The sequence below is a fragment of the Rhineura floridana genome, chromosome 1 (genome assembly GCF_030035675.1).
Source record: "Rhineura floridana isolate rRhiFlo1 chromosome 1, rRhiFlo1.hap2, whole genome shotgun sequence".
Classification (NCBI taxonomy): domain Eukaryota; kingdom Metazoa; phylum Chordata; class Lepidosauria; order Squamata; family Rhineuridae; genus Rhineura; species Rhineura floridana.
The window spans coordinates 180,020,903-180,041,008 of record NC_084480.1 but is presented as its reverse complement, the minus strand read 5'-3'; the positions used below and the strand labels follow the sequence as shown (position 1 = coordinate 180,041,008).

At 40.3% G+C, this 20,106-nt stretch overlaps 1 protein-coding gene across 1 annotated transcript in view; it reads right to left on the bottom strand.

The window, feature by feature from the left end:
• Positions 1-20,106, bottom strand: part of NSUN2 (NOP2/Sun RNA methyltransferase 2) — an 80,953-nt gene that overhangs the window by 53,374 nt on the left and 7,473 nt on the right. The window contains 2 exon segments of the mRNA XM_061588399.1: positions 1,050-1,155; positions 1,687-1,791. Coding sequence (XP_061444383.1) covers positions 1,050-1,155; positions 1,687-1,791 — 211 coding nt within the window.

Genomic DNA, 20,106 nt, shown 5'->3' with positions numbered 1-20,106 from the left:
ATAGAAATAGCAGTATATAAATATTTCTATAAATAAAAATAAAATTTCAGAAGAACTGCATAGTCTTGATTGGCATTTTCTGTACAAAAGCAAGAGGAGCCAACAAACTGGTAATCAATGACATTCAGATTCCAGGAAGTCTGAACAGTGTCAGGAAAGCATTGAATACGTGATGCAAAATCCCAAGGACAGAGACTAGTGTCTAATAGACTTCTGTTATGTATAATGAATATACAAACATGAGCCTTCAGACCAGACCCTGGGCATGTTCATTTTGTGAGAAGGAAAGTGTATTAAAGAACAGTGGTATGACATAAAGATGGCGATCTTGAGCTCCAACTTAATAACTATTCTCTCAAGGAATGCAGCGCAGGACTTCAGGCCACAAGCTGAGAAGGGAGACTATGTCTTGGTGTAAACTTTGAGGCAAAGAACTTCCTTCCTGCTTTTGGTCAGGGCTCCTTCACATCACACAAGTGTATTCCACTGCCCAACATCCTGGGCCTAGGATAGGTAATTCCTGCCACCTGTTATTTCTTACAGCAGTAGAAACCTTTCCTCTCTTTAGTTTAGAGGTATATATGTGTGAGGATAATAATTAATGCCGCCATACACCCAATAATTTTATGTCTCTATATTCTTCTCTTTTCATGCAATATAAGAAAGCTTTACCTTAGGGTGGTCTGGATCTCTGGTATAGCTCTAGCAAAAGATCTCACTCCTCTCTAGGAAGAATGTTTACAGGGGATCCGTGGGTGACAGGTTCACCCACAAGGGTTCCCAATAGACACATAGGTAACACTACCTATAAAAGCCAATTTGATTAGGAACATGAAGACCCATTCAAACTCTTAATGAGAAAATTTCATGAACACACTGTGAGAAGCCACACTCATATGCAACTTACTATTCACTGTGGTATAACAAACTCTGGTTCCCTAAGGGAAGTGTTGGAGTGCGGTGGGGACAGAAAGTTCTTTGATCCAAGAGATTACAATGAGAGACAAAATTATTTGTAAAAAAACCTTAAAGAATATATTAATACTTACACATTCTGTTTCACTAACAAGAAAGTGATGGAATTTTTCTAGTTGTGGGGATTTCCGCAGGACTTTTCTGCTTAGGTTTGTATGCCATGCTAACTCTTCTGGATACCTAATGAAATAATAGTTTCTATGAAAAATGTATCATCAGAATCTTTGAAATGACACTAACGGAACATGCAGTTGCATTTTTTACTCTATTCACACAAATTTATTTTGTTTTTTAAGTGTGTAGTTCACATTTTTGGAAAGGGAGAGGCTATTTTTGCCAATTCCTCCTGCAGCCACCTCCCACTGCTGTTCTAGGGAGTCCTCAACTCTTTGTAACAGGCATTTTGGGGGCACAGAATGTCAGCCAAAAAACCCCCAAACAACCTCACTTCCTACCCTTCTGGTAAGCAGAATTCCATCATGTATCTCTGGATCCAACCTGTATTTATTTTGAATAATCTTAAAATAGACCACACTACAACTAATCAATTGAGAATACCTCATAGCAAGAAAAAATTGCCTAAGAATCTGTGCAAGGCTGACCTTCAAATCAGTGAATTTTAATCCTTCACTGTACAGTGAATTACACAGTTACTACAGGAAAAGTATAACAAGCTAAATAGGTTGATGGCCATCACACAGGTGATCTTACCAGCTTAATGGCTGAGGCATTTCAATTTTCTGACCATCTACCACCTGGTTCTCTAACTCCTTGAAATACTTGTTCTTCAAACAATGCAGAATTTCTTTGGCATGGCTACAAAATGAAAAAAAAAATACATCAGAAACATAGGGTAGGAAAACAGCGCAATCTAATTATTTCAATAGAACTACTTTTAGGGTCTCAAAAATAATCTAAATTCTTACCACTACCTTGTTTTCAGGATTTTTGGTATGAAGCCCTTTCCATGAAGACTAAAGAACAGACTAAAGACTACCAAGCAGTGTGGAGGCTATCCAAAATTTGATCACTATGCTACTTTACTACAAAGTATCACCCACTACCACATGGTTTTCTCCATAATCACTACAAATCTGACAATCAGGTTTTGCATTGGTGTAGAAAAAAACCACGTAGTGACTAATCTGCACAGCACGCATATCAACTGTTCACTGCAATAAGTAGCCATAATATAAATTCAAGTTGCTCCTGTTTACATGAAGCAAGTTTGATAGCAACATACTATTGATAGTTTTTAATGGTTATAGTATTTTTTCTCCTTTTCTTTATAGAGGGAGCGGGGAATAGATGAAGTATAATTATCTGGTCTGTTAGAACATTGGAAAAATGGTTTCTCTACCTGCCAGGGTGAGAGCCTGCAATTGGGGATAGATTCTAGGCCCTACCAGCAGGGCTGTGGAGTCGGTACACCAGACCTTCGACTCCAACTCCTCTATTTTTCTACTGTCCGACTCCTTCATAAATGGCAAATGTATATTAACTAGTAATAAATTTACTGTAGTAAAATGGTAGCACAAGGCATTTCACCACCACCACGTGAATCCAGAGCTTGGAAAAGTTACTTTTTTAAACTACAACTCCCATCAGCCCCAGGGATTGGGCTCGTGGTAGTTCAAAAAAGTAACTTTTCCATAATTCACGTGGTGGTGATGAAATGCCTTGTGCTACCATTTTACTACAGTAAATTTGTTATTACTAGTTAATATACATTTGCTATTTATGAAGGAGTCCAAGTCGGAGTTGGAACATTTCTACCAACTCCGACTCCACCCAAAATTGCTCCCAACTCTGACTCCACGACTCCGACTCCACAGCCCTGCCTACCAGTGAGAGATGAGGGGGAATGCATGTTAGCAATGTTTTATCTATGGGATGTTTGCGTACTGTTGCTTGTTTATATGTCGGTATTGTCCAAGCTTATCTAGGTCTCATGGTGTAGACATGTGAGTGAGTTGTTGATTGAGGATGTGAGATGGAATTATGAGAGTGCTTGCAGAGTATGGAGAATATGATTTGCAGATATGCTAGAATAGTAAGTGTATGTTGATATAGAATATTGATTTGTTTTATGTGAGTGTACTGATCATGTAAGGTGTGAGTGGAACTGAATGGTAAACATTTTTAGCTTTAGTTAGATTAAGGCTGCACTCCACGTCTACTCAGAAGTACGCTTCATTGGGTTCAAAGGGACTTACTCTCAGGTAAGTGTGTACTGGATTGCAGCCTAAGTTTTGTTTATTGCTGTAGGCTGGGAATTGATTTGTTTAATGGACTGGTTTGTTTAAAAGTATGATTGATTAATATAAGGCAGTTAAGAAGACGTGAGTTGATGTTCTTTTGCCTAATTGTTAATATATGTAAAAAGGAGGAATTTATACTTTTCAGTTGATTTTCATTTGTAATATTTTACTTTCTGGTGAATAGAGGATATTTTGTTGTTTGCTATGTTTAGTATAAATTTTCCTTGCATTTTGTAGCTGGGGGAGTTCCCAAGTAACCCTTGAAGCCCCTGTCATGCTGCGGAACAGCGAGGTATGTTGGCCTCTTGACACAGTTGCCCGAGTGCCCTCTCTGGCATTGTGGAGCCGTTTGCATCTTGGTACACAAGTGAACTAAGGGAAATGAAATGGGCTGGACGATGGCTAGAGTGCAAATGGTGAAAGACATGCTGTGATGCTGATTGGACACGAGTAAAACATCATAACCGTGTCTACTGTGTGACGGTGAGGGCAGCAAAGGCCCACTTCTCTGCCACCATCGCATTCTCAAGTAGCTGTCCAGTGGAGCCTCTCCATATTGTCAGTTGACATCAACTCCAGGAAATAGAGTTTTAGACCCTTTGGAGGCCCACTATGAATTGTTTCAAGGCACTTTGAAGGTAAAGTTGCTCACCTACAAAGCAATCTTGATGCCTCATACACATCTACTGTAGTCCCCAGTGAGGCATCCAGTGCAACGTCTGCTGCAACTTCTTGGAAATGGTTTCAGTTGATGCGGCCTGATGACATGGACAAGGTGCTTGTAACAATGTGGCCAGCAACATATCCTCTCGACCCTTGCCCTTCTTGGCTGATTAAAGCTTGCCGAGGGGGGTTGACCGAGTGGATCCAGGGTGTGGTCAATGTATTATCGTGGGAGGGCGTGGTTCCAGCCACCCTGAAAGAGGCGGTGATCTGACTGCTCCTGAAAAAGCCCACCCTGGACCCATTGGTTTGTGACAACTACTGCCTGGTCGCAAATACACCCTTCTTAGGAAAAGTGATTGACAGGGTTGTGGCACAGCAATTGCAAGTACTCTTGGATGAAACAGATTATCTTTACCTGTTCCAGTCTGGGTTCAGGCCTGGTTATCGGACTGAATCGGCCTTGGTCGCCCTGATGGATGACTGTTATCGGGAGGACAGGTGGAGAGCCACCCTGTTATTCTTACTTGATCTCTTGGTGGCTTTTGATACCATTGACCATGGTATCCTTCTGGGCCAACTTGGTAAGATGGATATCGGAGGCACTGTTTTACAGTGGTTCCAATTCTATCTCCAGGGTTGTTTTCAAAGAATAGCATTGGGTGATTGTCTTTCGGCCCCCTGGCAGCTGTGCTGTGGGGTGCCACAACGTACCATCTTGTCCCCCATGCTGTTTAACATCTATATGATGCCCATGGAAGTGGTCATCAAGAGATTTGGGGCAAGGAGTCAGCAGCACACTGACGATACCCAGCTTTATTTCTCTGTAACATCTAATTGGGAGAGGCCATGCGAGCCGTGGACCGCTGCCTGGACGCAGTGGTGGGCTGGATGAGAGCCAATAAACTGAGTCTGAATCCTAGCAAGACAGAGATGCTGTAGGTTGGTGGTTCCCAAGTTCAGATAATTGGTCAGTTGCCTGCTTTGGATGGGGTCGTACTCCCTCTGAAAGAACAGATCCGTAGTCTGGGAGTGCTCCTGGATCCATCTTTATCGCTAGAGGCCCAGGTGACCTCAGAGGCTAGGAGTGCCTTTTACCAGTTTCAGCTGGTAAGACATCTATGGCCGTTTCTGGACCAGGATAGCCTGACCACTGTTGTCCACACACTGGTAACCTCCAGGCTGGATTACTATGTGGGGCTAACCTTGAGGTTGGTCCGGAAGTTGCAGCTGGTGCAAAATGCGGCAGCGAGACTGCTCACTGGGGCAGGATATCGCCAACATGTCACCCTGCTGCTGAAAGAATTGCACTGGCTGCCTATTAGCTACCCAGCTAAGTTCAAGGTGCTGGTTTTGATGTACAAAGCCCTATACAGCTTGGGACCAGGATACCTGAAAGATCGTCTTATCCCTTATATACCCAGTCAGTCACTGTGCTCTGCAGGCGAGGGCCTCCAGCAGATATCATCTTATCAGGAGGTCCGTTCCGCACAACATATGAAATGGACCTTTAGTGAAGTGGCACCTAAACTTTGGAACTTCCTCCCCTTAAATATTAAACAGGCGCCATCTCTTATCTTTCTGGCACCTACTAAAGACCTTCCTCTTTCAACAAGCCTTTTAAGTAGAGACCTTATCCCAGTCTCCATCTGTGTTGGAATTGCTTTTTAATATGTTTTTAAACCTTTTTTTAAAAAAAATAGATGTTTTTAAAGGTTTTTTAAAAATATTTTTGAATATGTTTTGTTTTTAATGTTATTTTGTTTTAATATATTTTGAAGTCTGGTTTTATGACGTGTTAAAAGTGTTTTTAGTGCTTTTGTTGCTGCCCTGGGCTCCTACTGGGAGAAGGGGCAGCATATAAATCTAATAAATAATTATAATAATACTAATACTAATAAATAGACACTTCCTTAGTACTTAAGAGTACTTAGGACTCTAATCCAGCTTTTGATTAAAGAACCATGCGTCACTTATCAGAATATTAGCTATTATACATCATTATGAATTAAAACCAAATTATTGTAAAATTAGCAATTATAAACCAAGCATTACCAATCTAAAACAATACAAATCGTCAATCAAGAGTTAAATGGTTTTTCCATACAACCCTTAAACTTCGCAGTGCGCATCTGCAAAGCATTAAAAAGGAATTTAGCAGTTCTAAAAAATACATATTTACCCATATCAGACAATAAAAAGCACACTTTTACTACCTCCCCTTCAGCGAATTCAGCAGAGGGTAAATATATTTAACCCTAAGATTATTATAAATAGGATATTCCAGAAATACACGTACAACGTCTTCAATAGGTAGAGGGTTACAGATGCAAACTCTATCCTTCTTCAGCACCCCCGAGTCACCCTGCCCAATCTGCCAAAGGAAGGATATTTCATCTTGCCCAAGTGAATGCTGTTCTCATTTTGATGTTTGGGAGATCAGCCAGATACTTTGGGAAAGAAAAATACAGAGAAATCAAAAAGGCATAGAACTTATTAGATTGGCAGGCCTTATCAGAATATAGTGCCCACTAGGCAGGAAGAATCTTTGCCTTTAAACTGTCCTACTGAGGATCTGCTGGACTTAAGCAGCTGAATTAGGTAGTGGTAAATCACATTTCCCCTCAAATGAATTCATAGATCTGGGCTATGTGGATGATGATGTTAAAAATTGTGGGTTTGACTCTCCCAGACTTTTGAAACCTAAAACTAGTAATCTCCTTTGTCATGATTTTTTGCTAGTGATAGTAAAAGACGCCCCTCCAAAGAACCCAAATGAGAGAGATCACTCCCTAGTGAGGAGTGAAAAACATTCTACCTCAGACCAACTTCTGACTTCCCTAATACCCAGGAAGAAGCACTAATTACCACATTTTATATATTACCAGTAGAGGAGTAACAGTTTATTATTGCTAGGCTAAGAGCGTTGCTGAGTAGGTTAGCTGATAATTGTATTTCTCAGAATTTCTGCCCAGAGGCTTCAAAGGTTTTAATCCCAAAACTAGACAATTGTCAGAAACCTTTTAACTCTCATCTTTTTAAGGAAAATATTATAAACATTATAAAAACACCCAGTCATTTTATCACCTATTCAGGAGAAATCCTATGAGTCTTTCCCCTCCCTATGCTCTTTAGATCTCCTGAATCATTCTACTATAAAAGAATTGGATTTAGTTCAGTTGGACATTTCCAAAATAAAGTACAAAATATGATAGTAGAAATCAATACATGACCCTCTCCTTCTATACCAGCATTGAGGAATAAGGACATTTATTTATTATTTAATTTGTATCCCGCCCGTCCTCCCAGCAGGAGCCCAGGGCGGCAAACAAAATGCTAAAAACACTTTAAAACATCATAAAAACAGATCTGTCACAGGTATAAATATTGTATCCCATGCGGCCCCAAGCAGTTGCTGAGGAATTCCTGTTAGAATTAGACCCTTTAAGTGAACATTCCCTGACTTCACCTCAGAGCCCCTTAAATGATGGGAGTCATAGAAACAAGAGCAAAGTGGTGACTTCCTATTCTCCACACTTCAATGGTGCTATTCCTATTAAGGTTCTGTCCTGGACCATAGCGAGATGCCTCTCTATACTAGTGAATGAGAACTTCAAAGACTTTTGTGCTCAATTTCAAATTCTTTTTATCCAAGAAACCTGGGTTGCATCAACAACCTTTTCCTCTCTCCCTGGGTATGTAGTTTATACCTTACCAGCAATAGAATTGGATGGCAGGGGACGGTCACGAGATGGTTTAGCAAACATGCTCTCAGTTGACTATAACCCAAATATCTCACAGACTGATGTGGGTACTAGAAGAAATATCTTAGCCCTCCAAATTGTCTGGCCTTCAGATTTAGGTTTTTTTTTCTGATTAATATATATTGTCCCCTTCAGAACTCAAAGCATGAGGGCATTTCAGTCTGGACTGATTTAGATCATGTCTCACCTCATTTCAGTCCTATTTTGACCTAATTTTTATATCAGAAGCCAGGAAGGCCAGGATAGGATTAAACAATTGCAAAATAGGGGGGAAATTAGGTTTAATTAACATCAGAAGAGTTCATTTCCTTTCCCATCGGGTTTATTGTCAGACCATAGGTCATCACAACATATGTAAAACACAATATAACAAGGTTAAAATCAGCTACAAGCAAAGGGATAAAACAAACAATATATAGACAAATGATTAAAAAAGCTAAGAATATATATTTAAAATTCTTTAGATTCCAAATCAAGCAGAAACTTTGCTCTGAGCTTTTGGGTTGCCAGGGCAAAGTGAGCTACCCAATAAGTTACCCAATAATTAGTATCAGCTAAAAGGAAATGGATGATCTGAGCTGCACTGTCATGTCCTTGATGGATAATTAAACTATTAAGGAACTTGATTCTTGGGTGATCATAGACAGGGCAATCTAATAAGTAATGAGGGAGGTCTTCTAGTTTACCAGAGTGACAAATACATAGTCGCTGTTCCTTTGGGATCTGGAGGTAGCGACCGGATAGAAAAGCACTTGGCATTGTTTGAAACCTTAAGGCTGTAAAGGCAAAACGTAGATGGGTCGGTAAAGGAACCGAGAGATAGTTCGCCCTTATATGGTCTACTTTATATAGCCTAAACCAGGATGAAAACTTAGAATTATTGTCATTCTATCCATCCACTCACAAAAGCGTTTTATCTGTTCTTGAATTTTTGCTTTGCTCAATGGTAGAGATGGCTGAAAAGGGATGTGGTAATGTGAGTGGATGGCCTGGAGTTTTGAGTTCCAGTCACGATCCTTACCAATCACATTAGAACAAGCCTTTGCCAAGATCTTTGAAGAAGAATTTATTGAGAGAGTCCAGTATGTTAGCAATGATTCGTGAATCCGGGCGCTAACCGGGGAAAGGCCCACTTCAGCTCTTAAAAAGCAGCCGGCGTGGATGGTGGGAGGTTTAGAAGCGCTTTAATGAATTTATTTTGTATGCCTTCTAAGGGAGGGAAAGATGGTAACGACCAACCCCAGATAGCTGCCCCATACATAATCTGGGGGAGGACCTTATTCTGAAAGACTTTTAAAGCAGGGGCCACTAAGTGGCCTCCCGAAGACCTATAAAATCGAAGAATGGATCCAACTGATCTTAAAGCTGTAAGTTTTTGGGCAGCGATTTGTTCTTTCCATGACAAGGTATCCTGTAAATGGATACCTAAATACTTGAAAGAACGGCATTGACCTATGGGGTGGTTCCCTATGGTCCATTTGTGTTTAGAATATTTTTTCCCAAAAACCATGATTTTTGTTTTTTGATAATTTACCTGTAAGGATTCTTTTTTACAATATGCGTCTAAAGTTACTAATAGCCTCCTTAAGCCAATGGGGGTTAGAGAGAGGAGAGTCATATCATCTGCGTACAGCAGTACAGAGAGCTTTCTAGATCCTATTGAGGGGGGAAAGAATTTTGGGCCCGCCAATTCATTAACTATATCGTTTAGATATAAATTAAACAAGGCTGGAGCTAAAAGACAGCCTTGTTTTACCCCCTTGTTTGCCGATATAGGTTCGGTTAGTTTATTGCCCACCCTGATTCTAAGGGTGTTGTTTGAGTATAGCTCTCTAATCAGATGTAGGAGACGTTTATCGATGTTGGTAGAGGCCAGTTTGGCCCACAGGCGGTCTCTGTCAATAGAATCAAAAGCAGCCGCCAGATCAACAAAGGCGGCATAGAGGTGTTTAGTGGGCCCCATGATCGATTGCTTGGCCAAGAAGAAGAGAGTGGCGCAATGATCGATGGTAGATTGCCCTTTTTGGAAACCCGCCTGTTCTGGATAGATAACCGTCTTAGCAGTTTCCCACTCTTCCAACTTGAGTTAAGAGGAATCTACTATACAATTTAGCTCCTACGTCTAAAAGGCTAACAGGGTGGTAGTTTTTGGGGTCTTGTCTCTCTCCTTTTTTGTAGATGGGTACGACAATACTCTGTTTCCAACCCTCAGGCATATTGCCCGTGGTATTAATATAGGTAAACAAGTTTGCCAAAATAGGAGTCCACCAATCTGGGAAATTAAGGAAAAGTTCCGGGGGGATCATATCCTCCCCCAGGGCTTTACCCTTTTTTTATAGGGAAATGAAGGTCCTGATGTGTGATGTTGTAACAGGCGGCCAATTTACAAGGTCAGCCAGATTTAAAGATGGACACAAAGCGATGGAAGTGGCCGTTATAGTGTAAAGTTTTGTATAATGATCATGCCACGTGGAGGGAGATATCTGGGCGAAATCATGGTATTTAGGCGCATGCGCTCCATTGGTTACTGTGTTCCAGAACAGACATTCGTTGCCCTCCCAAAGGGCCTGGTTAAGTAATTGCCATTGTGCACGTGCATAACTAAGCTTTTTTTGTCTCAAAAGAAGTCTATATGAAGAACGAAGGTTAGCAAGATGGTGATAGTTAAATGAGGAGTTTCTTCTTATTTTCCGAGCATAGTTGGCTAATTGACGTTTAGCCACTTTGCATTCGGAGTCAAACCACCTCGTATTATTCGTAGGAGTAGCTTTTGGAAGGCCTGTAGAACTCACCACTGGTTTAAAAAGAGAGATAATATTTTGATAAGAATGTAAAGCGTCCATCTCACCCATATTCCCCTTAATGAGGGATGGAATGACTATACTCTCAAACAGTTTTGCAATAGTAGTTTGGAGAGTTGGAGACCATTGTAGTCTACGAGCGGCTGCTTGTAGCGCCTCAGTAGATGGTGAAATCGGGGAGGACCAAGGATGGCATTGGGATAGAACTGTCAAGGTGGGGAAGTGGTCACTGTCAATTCTATTCAATACCTTAAACTTATAGATCTGTGAAAAAAGTGTACTTGACACAAACGTGAAATCTATCACGCTGGCTCCTAGGTGGGAGCAGTATGTTAAGGTTCCATTTGACTGATCTAAGCTTGAACCATGAAGGCACTCTAAACAGTGCATATGGACAAGTTCTATGAGTCGCAGGCCTTGTTTATTCCTTATCTTATATTGGGAAACTCTGTCCCTCGGGGAAATGCTGGGGCGGGCGCCATGATTAGATGCGGTTCCATGGGACCATCCAGATCAAAACCTAGCATTGAAATCACCACATATTATTATCTTAGAGGAAGGGTAGTGACATTCTTAAGTAATCAGAAAATTTGTCCCAAATACTACCTGGAGCTAAATTCCGCGCCATGGTAGGGGGAAAATATACATTTATGACAATAAGGTCTCCCATCGTTAAGCCATGTAGCCGGACGCCCTGCACACAGTATTCACAATTTGTGTCAAGTGGGTATATATTGACCATTAGATTCACAGAAATAAAAATACAAAGACCCCCACTCCCTCTGCCCTTACTCTTAGATTTGATCGCAGGAAGCGTGAAGGAAAGCAAGCCGTTTAAAAGGATGGGTGTTTCTGAAGTCATCCATGTTTCTTGTAGGCAAATAATCTTATATTGCTGAAGAAAGAGGAATAGGTCCTCTTCCCTAAATTTATTTGCCCAGCCCATAATATTCCACGAGAGTATTGACAACTGTCAATTTGCGGTTGGTAATTCTGTTCGGTTGGTAGCATAAGTATTGCAGATCATAGATTGTGTCGAAGATATCTTCCTTGGTGGGGGAATCTCTCTAGTGGTCGCAAGTTTTGGGGAAGCCACTAAATGGCTATTTTTAAGGGAGGGCTGATCATCCTTAAGGTGCACACTTGAACCAGTCTTTTCCTCGATCGGTTTGTCATTGGCTTTAAACCGGTTCCCCGTTGGCTGCTCATGGATAAGAGAGAGGCGGAGGGTGAGTTGGACCAGTCTATCAAGGATTTTTTCTCGTTCAAGCGTAGGCAAAAAGCTGAAAGACTGGAATAAGGCCTGTTCCTCTTCCACCGGAGGATCAGCATTCCAAAACTCATTCATGCCAACATTTGATGGTACGGTTTGTAACTGATTTTGTGGGATTAAATTATCCCATCCCGATGGTGAAGACTTATTAAAATTTGGGGTCAAGATGTTCGAATTATTTGGATGCGACCGGGTTGTAGATCTAGAAACGTTGGCTGGAGTTACGGGTTCAGGTAGCTTAGAGAAATTTATATCATTACTTTGATGTTCTGGAGAATCCAAATCAATCAGCATATCATAGTATGGATGAGAGGGAGGCACCATATTATTTTTTGAGATAGAGCAAGGAGAAATTAACCTCATAGAAGGCGCCAAATTCTCAAAAAGTCTTGATGTAAATATATCTAGCTCAGCCAGTTTATCTCTGTGGGACCATACCTTGTTAGTTACCTCAGGAAGGGGAAAGGAGACCACCGCCCTAGCTCTAGTGTTGTTAAAGTAGAGGTATTCCACCTTTACAATATCGCTGGTCTTTAGGTGCGGTGACATGGCCTTATTCACGATAGAAATGAAGTGAGATTTTCTAAGAGTAGGATGTATATAGCCCCACGGCTTAGGATAGTTTTCAAAGACCAATTTTGTTCTATTGAGCACAAGATTCCATTGTTGTGGTAGATGCGAAGGTGAAGTGTTTTGGGGTGGTTGTACATTTACTAGAACATCACTCCATGGGTCCTGATGTGGAATGCGATGTGATGGACTTACTATAGCAGGGTTATCATACTTCTCCTTCAAATGAACAGGGAGGAGAGAACTTGTTTCAGCCTCAACAGTTTTCAATGAACACCCCTTGTTAGAGGTGTCTTGCGACGCAGGTTAGAATTCTTACTGTCCTTTTTCGTTAAATTTTCCAAGACTTGAAATAGTCTGTTAAAATTCATCTTGTTATTTTGGGTAGATTTATGTGACTTGATGTTTTTAAAATTTTTAGACTTTTTTTTGTGAAGTGCCGGGCCCTTTTTCTTTTTCCGCCTAGCTTTTAAGGAGACGGTCTTCTTGGCCATGAGATGGTTTGAGAGATGCGTCTGTGTTGTTATCTGTTGTGGAGGCGGGGTGGCACGGTATATAGCTACTAGAGTTGTTAGTAATGAATTACATTCATTCAGAAAGGTTTTAATATGCTCTAGGTCCGTCACCATCGTAAGAATCGAGCCTAATAAGATATCATCTCTAGGAGAGGGATCGATCACTAGCACTTGTTTGTTGGTCTCATCCAAGGGTCGAGCAAGGCAAGAGTCAGTGGAGGGGCTCATATCTGGAGATTTAGCTAGACGGGTATGTGATTCTGAGAAGGAGCCCGGCAGTGCAGAGGTAGGATCGTGTAGGAGGTTACCAAATAATGAGTCTGTTGAGGCCATCAGGGTTCCATTACCAATACAGTCATTTAAAGACTTTGGGTGATTAAAATTTTGCCTTCCTGCTAGTTCAATTTCTGTGGCTAAATCCAACATCGCAGAATCATTCCCTATATTATGAGAATAAGCCTTTATAGGGAGGGGCCAATCCAAAGGAGTGGTAGCAGCTTGCCATGTTTCCCTTTAATTGAATTGCTGTAATGAAGTGGCATAAAAGTTCGTTATTTTTAGCTGTCCCTTTAATTCTATAGAAGTGTTTGCATCAGGCGCTCTCGGTCGTCTCTGGTTCTTTGTTTTAAGTTTTTTTTCAGATAAACATTCAAAGGGAGGAGGAGATTCCAGAGCTTTCCTCTCTTTTCTTGTTAGGACCATAATATAAAGTAAGTAAGAGGGGTTTTTTTGGTTATCAGTCAAGCCGTTTACTTCTCAGCATTTCAAGGGCAATGAATAATATTGGCATTTAGCCACAGCACAGTTTCAGCGAACCCTAATTCAATGTTGCTTGTTAGGATATAAAAGACATTCCTCTTAGAGTACTGTGGAACTGGGTTAATTTAGATAATGAAAAGAGTTCCTTGGACATATATCAAAGCTCACCCTGCTGCGACCAGGCCGGAACCGGAAACCCCATTTCCTTTCCCATTAGGAATTCAAAAGACGCAGGGATTAATACATCTGGCCAATTTCTTTTTGCTTTTCTCTTTAAGTTATATATATTAAGTTGGGTATATATGTAATAGGACAGGTGGAAATCTAGAATCAGACTTATATACATACATTGGACTTAAGGGTAAGAGTGCAATAGATTTTATTATCTTTTCACAATCTCTTGTTTCCTACTTCGACACCTTTAAAGTTTTTGTTAGGCCTGAGAGTGATTATATGCCAATTCAATCACTTTTTTCTCTTCCAGTCGGATCAATGCCTTCCATGCTAGTCCCTCCAGAGAACCTGATAGTCCAAGGTGACAAAATAGGCTGCTGGAATGGGAAGGTACAAGGGATAAATTCATTTCTAATATCTTCTAGGATATTATCTCCAAGGGATCAACTGTTGTTCTATTCAGATTCTTTGGAAATTTTTGAAAAATAGCTCGAGAAATTAGGCCCTTTGTAGTTAGCTCTAAAGCCGCCTACTTAGTCAAACAGTTCAATCAAGGTTGATTTGATGTGCAGTGTACTATTCATAAGCACACTTTAGCAAGAGCCGTCAGAAAATTGAGGCAAGAGGATTCTTTAGAAAATCTCAACTCCTATACACATCTCCGTAGAGTATAAAAATTTACTGTGTTCTAAAAAGTATGATCATATACATAAATCATGGATGGAGCTGGGTTTGACATCCTTGGGAAAGGACTCAACTAAATCCTGGGCTTTGATGACAGTAAGACGTGATGGGCCCATTGATAATAAAAGACATATTCAGAGTGACCATCTGAACTATATCAACTGTCTTAATAATGTTGCTTCCTCTGGGCTAAAACAAGATCAGCACAGCACATGTCTTCTTTCTATTCTTTGGGCAGATTACAGGTGTTGCCACCACTCACCATATGCTCAGAGGCACGTTACCAAATTCTTCCAAGCTACACAGGAAGTGGATTGGACTGTGAAAGACCAACCCAAATGGTGTTTGCATTTTGACCACTTTGTAGGGCAGTACAATATCTCAGAGAGGAGGTCAGGTCTCCTGCTCCCCTGGTGCATTCACTATAGCTGCCCAATTTCCCTGCTTTTTAAAGTTTGATAGAAATAGTTGTGGGCTATAGGTACATTCTTAAACCGCAAGGTTTTTTGCCTATTAGTGAATTTCCCTGCTTTTTAATCCAGGAGGTAAGAGATGGGATCCTGTGCAAGTTAGCACCAGCAGTAACAGAAATAGTTCAGCAGTGTATTTTAAATGTTATATTACCATAAAGAATGCCTTTACTTTTACAAGAGGGTCATGGCTTAGTGGCAGAGAACATGCTTTGCATGCAAAAGTCCCCACATTCAATACCCAGTATCTCCAATTAGGACTGGGAGAGATCCTTATCTGAAACCTTGTCAGTCAGTACTGAGGTAGATTGACCAATGGTCTGACTTGGTATAAAGCAGCTTCCTATGTTTCCTATACTCTACAGGGGATACACAAAGAAATATGCTTGACACCCTTTCTTTAAACATTGTACATCTTGCAATCTATATTACTTTGCAAAGTATCAGCAGTTACTACCTCTTCTGCTTTAATCTCTGAATGGCAGTCATAGGGCTCGCTATGACAGATTATACACTTAAGAAGCAACTGTGAGTTCTGACATTCTTAAATCTGAAAAGAGTCTGTGAATATGTGAAGTACAGCAACTCTTTGTACAATTTACATTAAAAACCTCCAAAAACAATTGTTGGATAATATGCAAATTTCTAGGTGTGCTTTATGTTTTGTATAGACCATGCCCATATAGCAGGTTAAACACATGCATCTTGGCCAGGCCAAGTTTCCTGTACATCTTCATTCTTCCACTCCAAGCCGTGGGGAAATAATAATAATAATAATAATAAATATCAATTTCTTTAAAACCTTGAATCTTCAGATCAAAATAAATCACACTATATATTATAGTATACAATATGATACATATACATATTAGAGTGACTTTTTCTATTGTATTAAAATAACTTTCTATTCTATATAATTAGTTTCTGGATGGCATTTGCATTTCCTTGGGCTGGTGTTTGGACCTAGCTTACAGTACCTTGCATTTTGTAGGTCACGCTGATTTCGATTAGTGAGCAAAATCCATGAACGTATTTTATCCTGATCCGCAACATAGGCCCAAGAGGCCAAGACTTATATACTCTTGATTAGCAAGTGTACAAGGTCTCAGATAAAGTGTACAGTGCTTCTACATCAGATCCCTTTGTAAAGTAGAAATGCCAGGTATTGAGTATGGGACCTTCTGCATACAAACTGTGTGGGCCCTGCCTCTGAGCTAGGGACCCCCTCCCAGCCAGACTCTTCTTATTATATTTCTATTTTGGGTGCATTAACATTTGCATCTAAGCCTGCCGCTTTGATATAAAATCAGACTTACAATATGCTGCTACTTAAGCAATTAATCTAGGTGTTGGAAAAAATAAACTTTGGTTTGCAAAGATGTATGCCTTCAGCCTGCTATGCTTAAGCTACTCTAGTTAATGAAGGGTGGGCATGGTCCATTAAAAACAGAAAGCACACTTAAAATTTGCATATTTTATTTAATTCACCTCCTACTGTTTTATGTTGTGCAGCCTGAGACACTCCTCATGTCCATTGGACATTATTCTGCACAACTGGCAGTACCATTATTCCACAATTGTTTTTCCAGCTTTTTTTAGTGTTGGAAAGTGTTGCTGTACATCACATACAGTATTCAGACACAAAAGCAAAAGAAAATAATATCCATAGGAAACTTCACTAAAATTGCAAAGTAAATCAAACATATTTAAAGTGAATGTGTGAACTACATCAACTGTCTTTATATTGTTGCTTCCTCCCTGCTCAAACGAGACCAGTACAGCACAGCACAGCACATGTCTTGTTTCTGTTATTTGGGCAGATTGCAGGTGTTGCCAACACTCATCATATGCTCAGAGGCACGTTACCAAATTCTTCCAAGCTACACAGGAAGTGCATTGGACTGTGAAAGACCAACTCAAATTATGTTTGCATTTTGACAACTTTGTAGGGCAGTACAATATCTTAGAGAGGAGATCACGTCTCCTGATCCCGTGGTGCATTCAGTATAGCTGCCCAATTTTCCTGCTTTTTATAGTTTGATAGAAATATCTGTAGCTATATCTATATTCTTGAACCACAAGGATTTTTAACTATTAGTGAATTTCCATGGTTTTTATAATGGAGGTGGGGTTCCCTTGCACGTTTAGCGTTCCTTCGCAAGTTTGCTGAGAATGATGAGATCATTCCTTCTCAAGCTTGGGGGAGGTAATGAGCATGGTACCAAAGGGCTCGGTCCTGGGCCCAGTACTCTTCAACGTTTTTCTAAATTACTTCAATGAGGAGGTGCAGGGAACTCATATCAAATCTGCAGATGATACAAAATTGAGAAGGGTAGCTAATATCTTGGAAGATAGAAACAAAATTCAAAGTGCTCTTAATATGCTGGAGCACTGGATTCAAAAGAACAGAAAAAAGAACAGAATGAAGTTTAATACGGATAAGTGCAAAGTTCTACACCTAGCACGAAGAAACCAAATGCACAGTTATAAGATGAGGGATACTTGGCTCAGCAATACTACATATGAGAAGGATTTTGGGATTGTTGTTGATCACAAGCTGAATATGAGCCAACAGTGCAATGTGGCTGCAAAAAAGGCAAATTCTATTTTAGGCTGCATTAACAGAAGCATAGTTCCAAATTACATAAAGTATTAGTTCCCATCTATTCAACACTGGTTAGGCCTCATATTGAGTGTTGCATCCAATTCTAGACACTGCACTTTAAGAAAGCAAACAAACAGGAGCAGGTTCAGAGAAGGACAAGCAGGATGATCAGGGGACTGGAAACAAAGCCCTATGAGGACAGACTGAAAGGAATGGACATGTTCAGCCTTGAGAAAAGAAGATTGAGGGGATATATGATAGCATTCTTCTTCAGAGATTATCACACCGAAGAGGGCCAGGATCTCTTCTCGATTGTCCCAGAGTGCAAGATACGGAATAATGGGCTCAAGTTGCAGGAAGCCAGATTTTCAGTTCAATGGCATTTACTCCCATGCAATCCTGTTTAGGATTGCAGCTTCAAATTTCATAAAAAATATATTTAACATGATGCGCAAATCTGTGCATCTGTCTCACTGACATTTTCTTTTATAATACAGAAACTGCTGTATCTGAAATACAAGGAAGCATTAAAGGTCCGATAATCTGATATGCTGTCTGGCAGAAACCACAGACAATTCCAGATCTAAGGTTTCCACGTTTCCTTATTCTTATTTCTTTTAATGGAAAGAGACTGGTTATATTTTTGGGAATGAGTTCATATGAAGCGACAGCCAGTGTAGTGTAGTGGTTAAGTTGTTCGAGTACGACCTGGGAGACCAGGGTTCAAATCCTCACATAGCCATGAAGCTCACTGGTGACCTTGGGCCAGTCACTGCCTCTCAGCCTCATGAAAACCCAATTCATAGGGTAGCCATAAGTCGGAATCTTGTTATACAATTTCTTGGTGCAAAGTACTGTTCAGTCAATAATAAACTCTGTAGCAGAAATGGGTGTCTCTGTTCCCTGGCATTAATGAAAGTAAAACCTTCCTTCCCTACAAACCCTTAATCTCCACCGGGATACAGGATACAGAATGAAAAAATGCTGGGTTTTCTCCATCCTTCCTCATGACCATGCTAAAACCACGTTTCCACTGAACAGTCTTTGATTGACAAGGAAGACAGAGAAATTTTGCTGTAATCTACATCCTTTCCCCTCATTTCTCCAAGCTTCTCTTGTTTTTAACAGCTTGTTAATGTTATGTCTACTCCTCACCCTATTTAATTTCTTGGGGGGAGGGGGTACAAAACACTGCCTCTTCTTCTGATTTGTCAGATTCAAGTAGTGTTTGTCCAATCAGAAGGATTTAATTGCTCGTGCAAACTAAAAGACTCCTACTCAGCACACTATGACTTTAGTTCCACTGTTGGAGCCTTGAGATCAGACACTGTATGAACACAGTGCCAGTGACAGACTGAGAATGCTGTAACCAGAGCAGACAGAACTGTGAGAAGACACATTTTATAACGTGGTACAACAGAAAAATAAGAGGTAAGCTAGTGCGTGCTTGGAGGACACAATGAAGAGAATCCTATGGCCCTTGCACTTGTGCAACTGCACTGGTATAGCCATTAAAGTCAAGTACAAGGGCTACATGATTGTCCTTAGCATGTCCTCATGTCTACTGGACGCTATTCTGCAGAATCGTCCATGCCATTACTCCACAGCTGTTCTTGAAGGTTTTCAACATAAATTATACAAAATGTTGCTATACTTCACATATTTACAGAAAGAGAAACAAAAGAGTTTACCACAGGAAACTTCTTTAAAAATGAAAAGTAAATCAAATAAAATGAATATCTGAACATCAACTGCTTTAATATTGTTGCTTGCTCCCTCCAAAACCAAGACCACTACAGTGTATACAGCCACTCTCGTGGCTGTATAATGTCTTGTTTCTGTTATTTAGACTGATTGCAGGTGTTGCCAGCACTTACCATATGCTCAGAGGCACATGTCACCAATTTCTTCCAAGCTACACAAGAATCCAATAGAAAGGCTGAACATGTTTTGTAATTATGTCACATGCTGTTACAAGAAATCTAAACCTAAATAACGCTCCGCTCACCTGTGGAGCATAATAGTAGCATCAGAAAAAAGGTTAAAAACCCCATATATAATATGAATGACACTGGCTTTTAAAATTTCACCAAGATACCTTTTCGTTATGTTTCTATTTATTGCCTAGGTTTAATGTTGCATTTTATGGCTTCTATTTTCTTTTTAACATGATCTAATCACCAGTGGCCAAAACCATTTTTTAAAAAACAGCATATACATTTTATAATATAATAAAATATTTTAAAATAAGCATTCCTTATTTTAGTCTTTTGTGTCTTCCCACCACACATCAGCATCCTAAAAACATCCCTTATCTCAGAATACCATCAGGCAGGACAGCTCAGATATCTGGAGGGGAAAAGGAAAGAGCTGACCAAATCCATTTTTAACAGGTCGGATATGGACTGCACTCCTTGGAACTAATGGGCAGAGGAACACTTTCACACAGCAACTCCTACAAAGCAGCTACAGTTTAAATAAAAGATTTCACCACTTCACTCGCACGTGTTGGCTGGCTGGCTGGCATGGAAACGGCAACAGTAAGAGGTGCTGTAGCCAGGAGAGAGAAAAAGGGAAGGGGAAGAATAACGA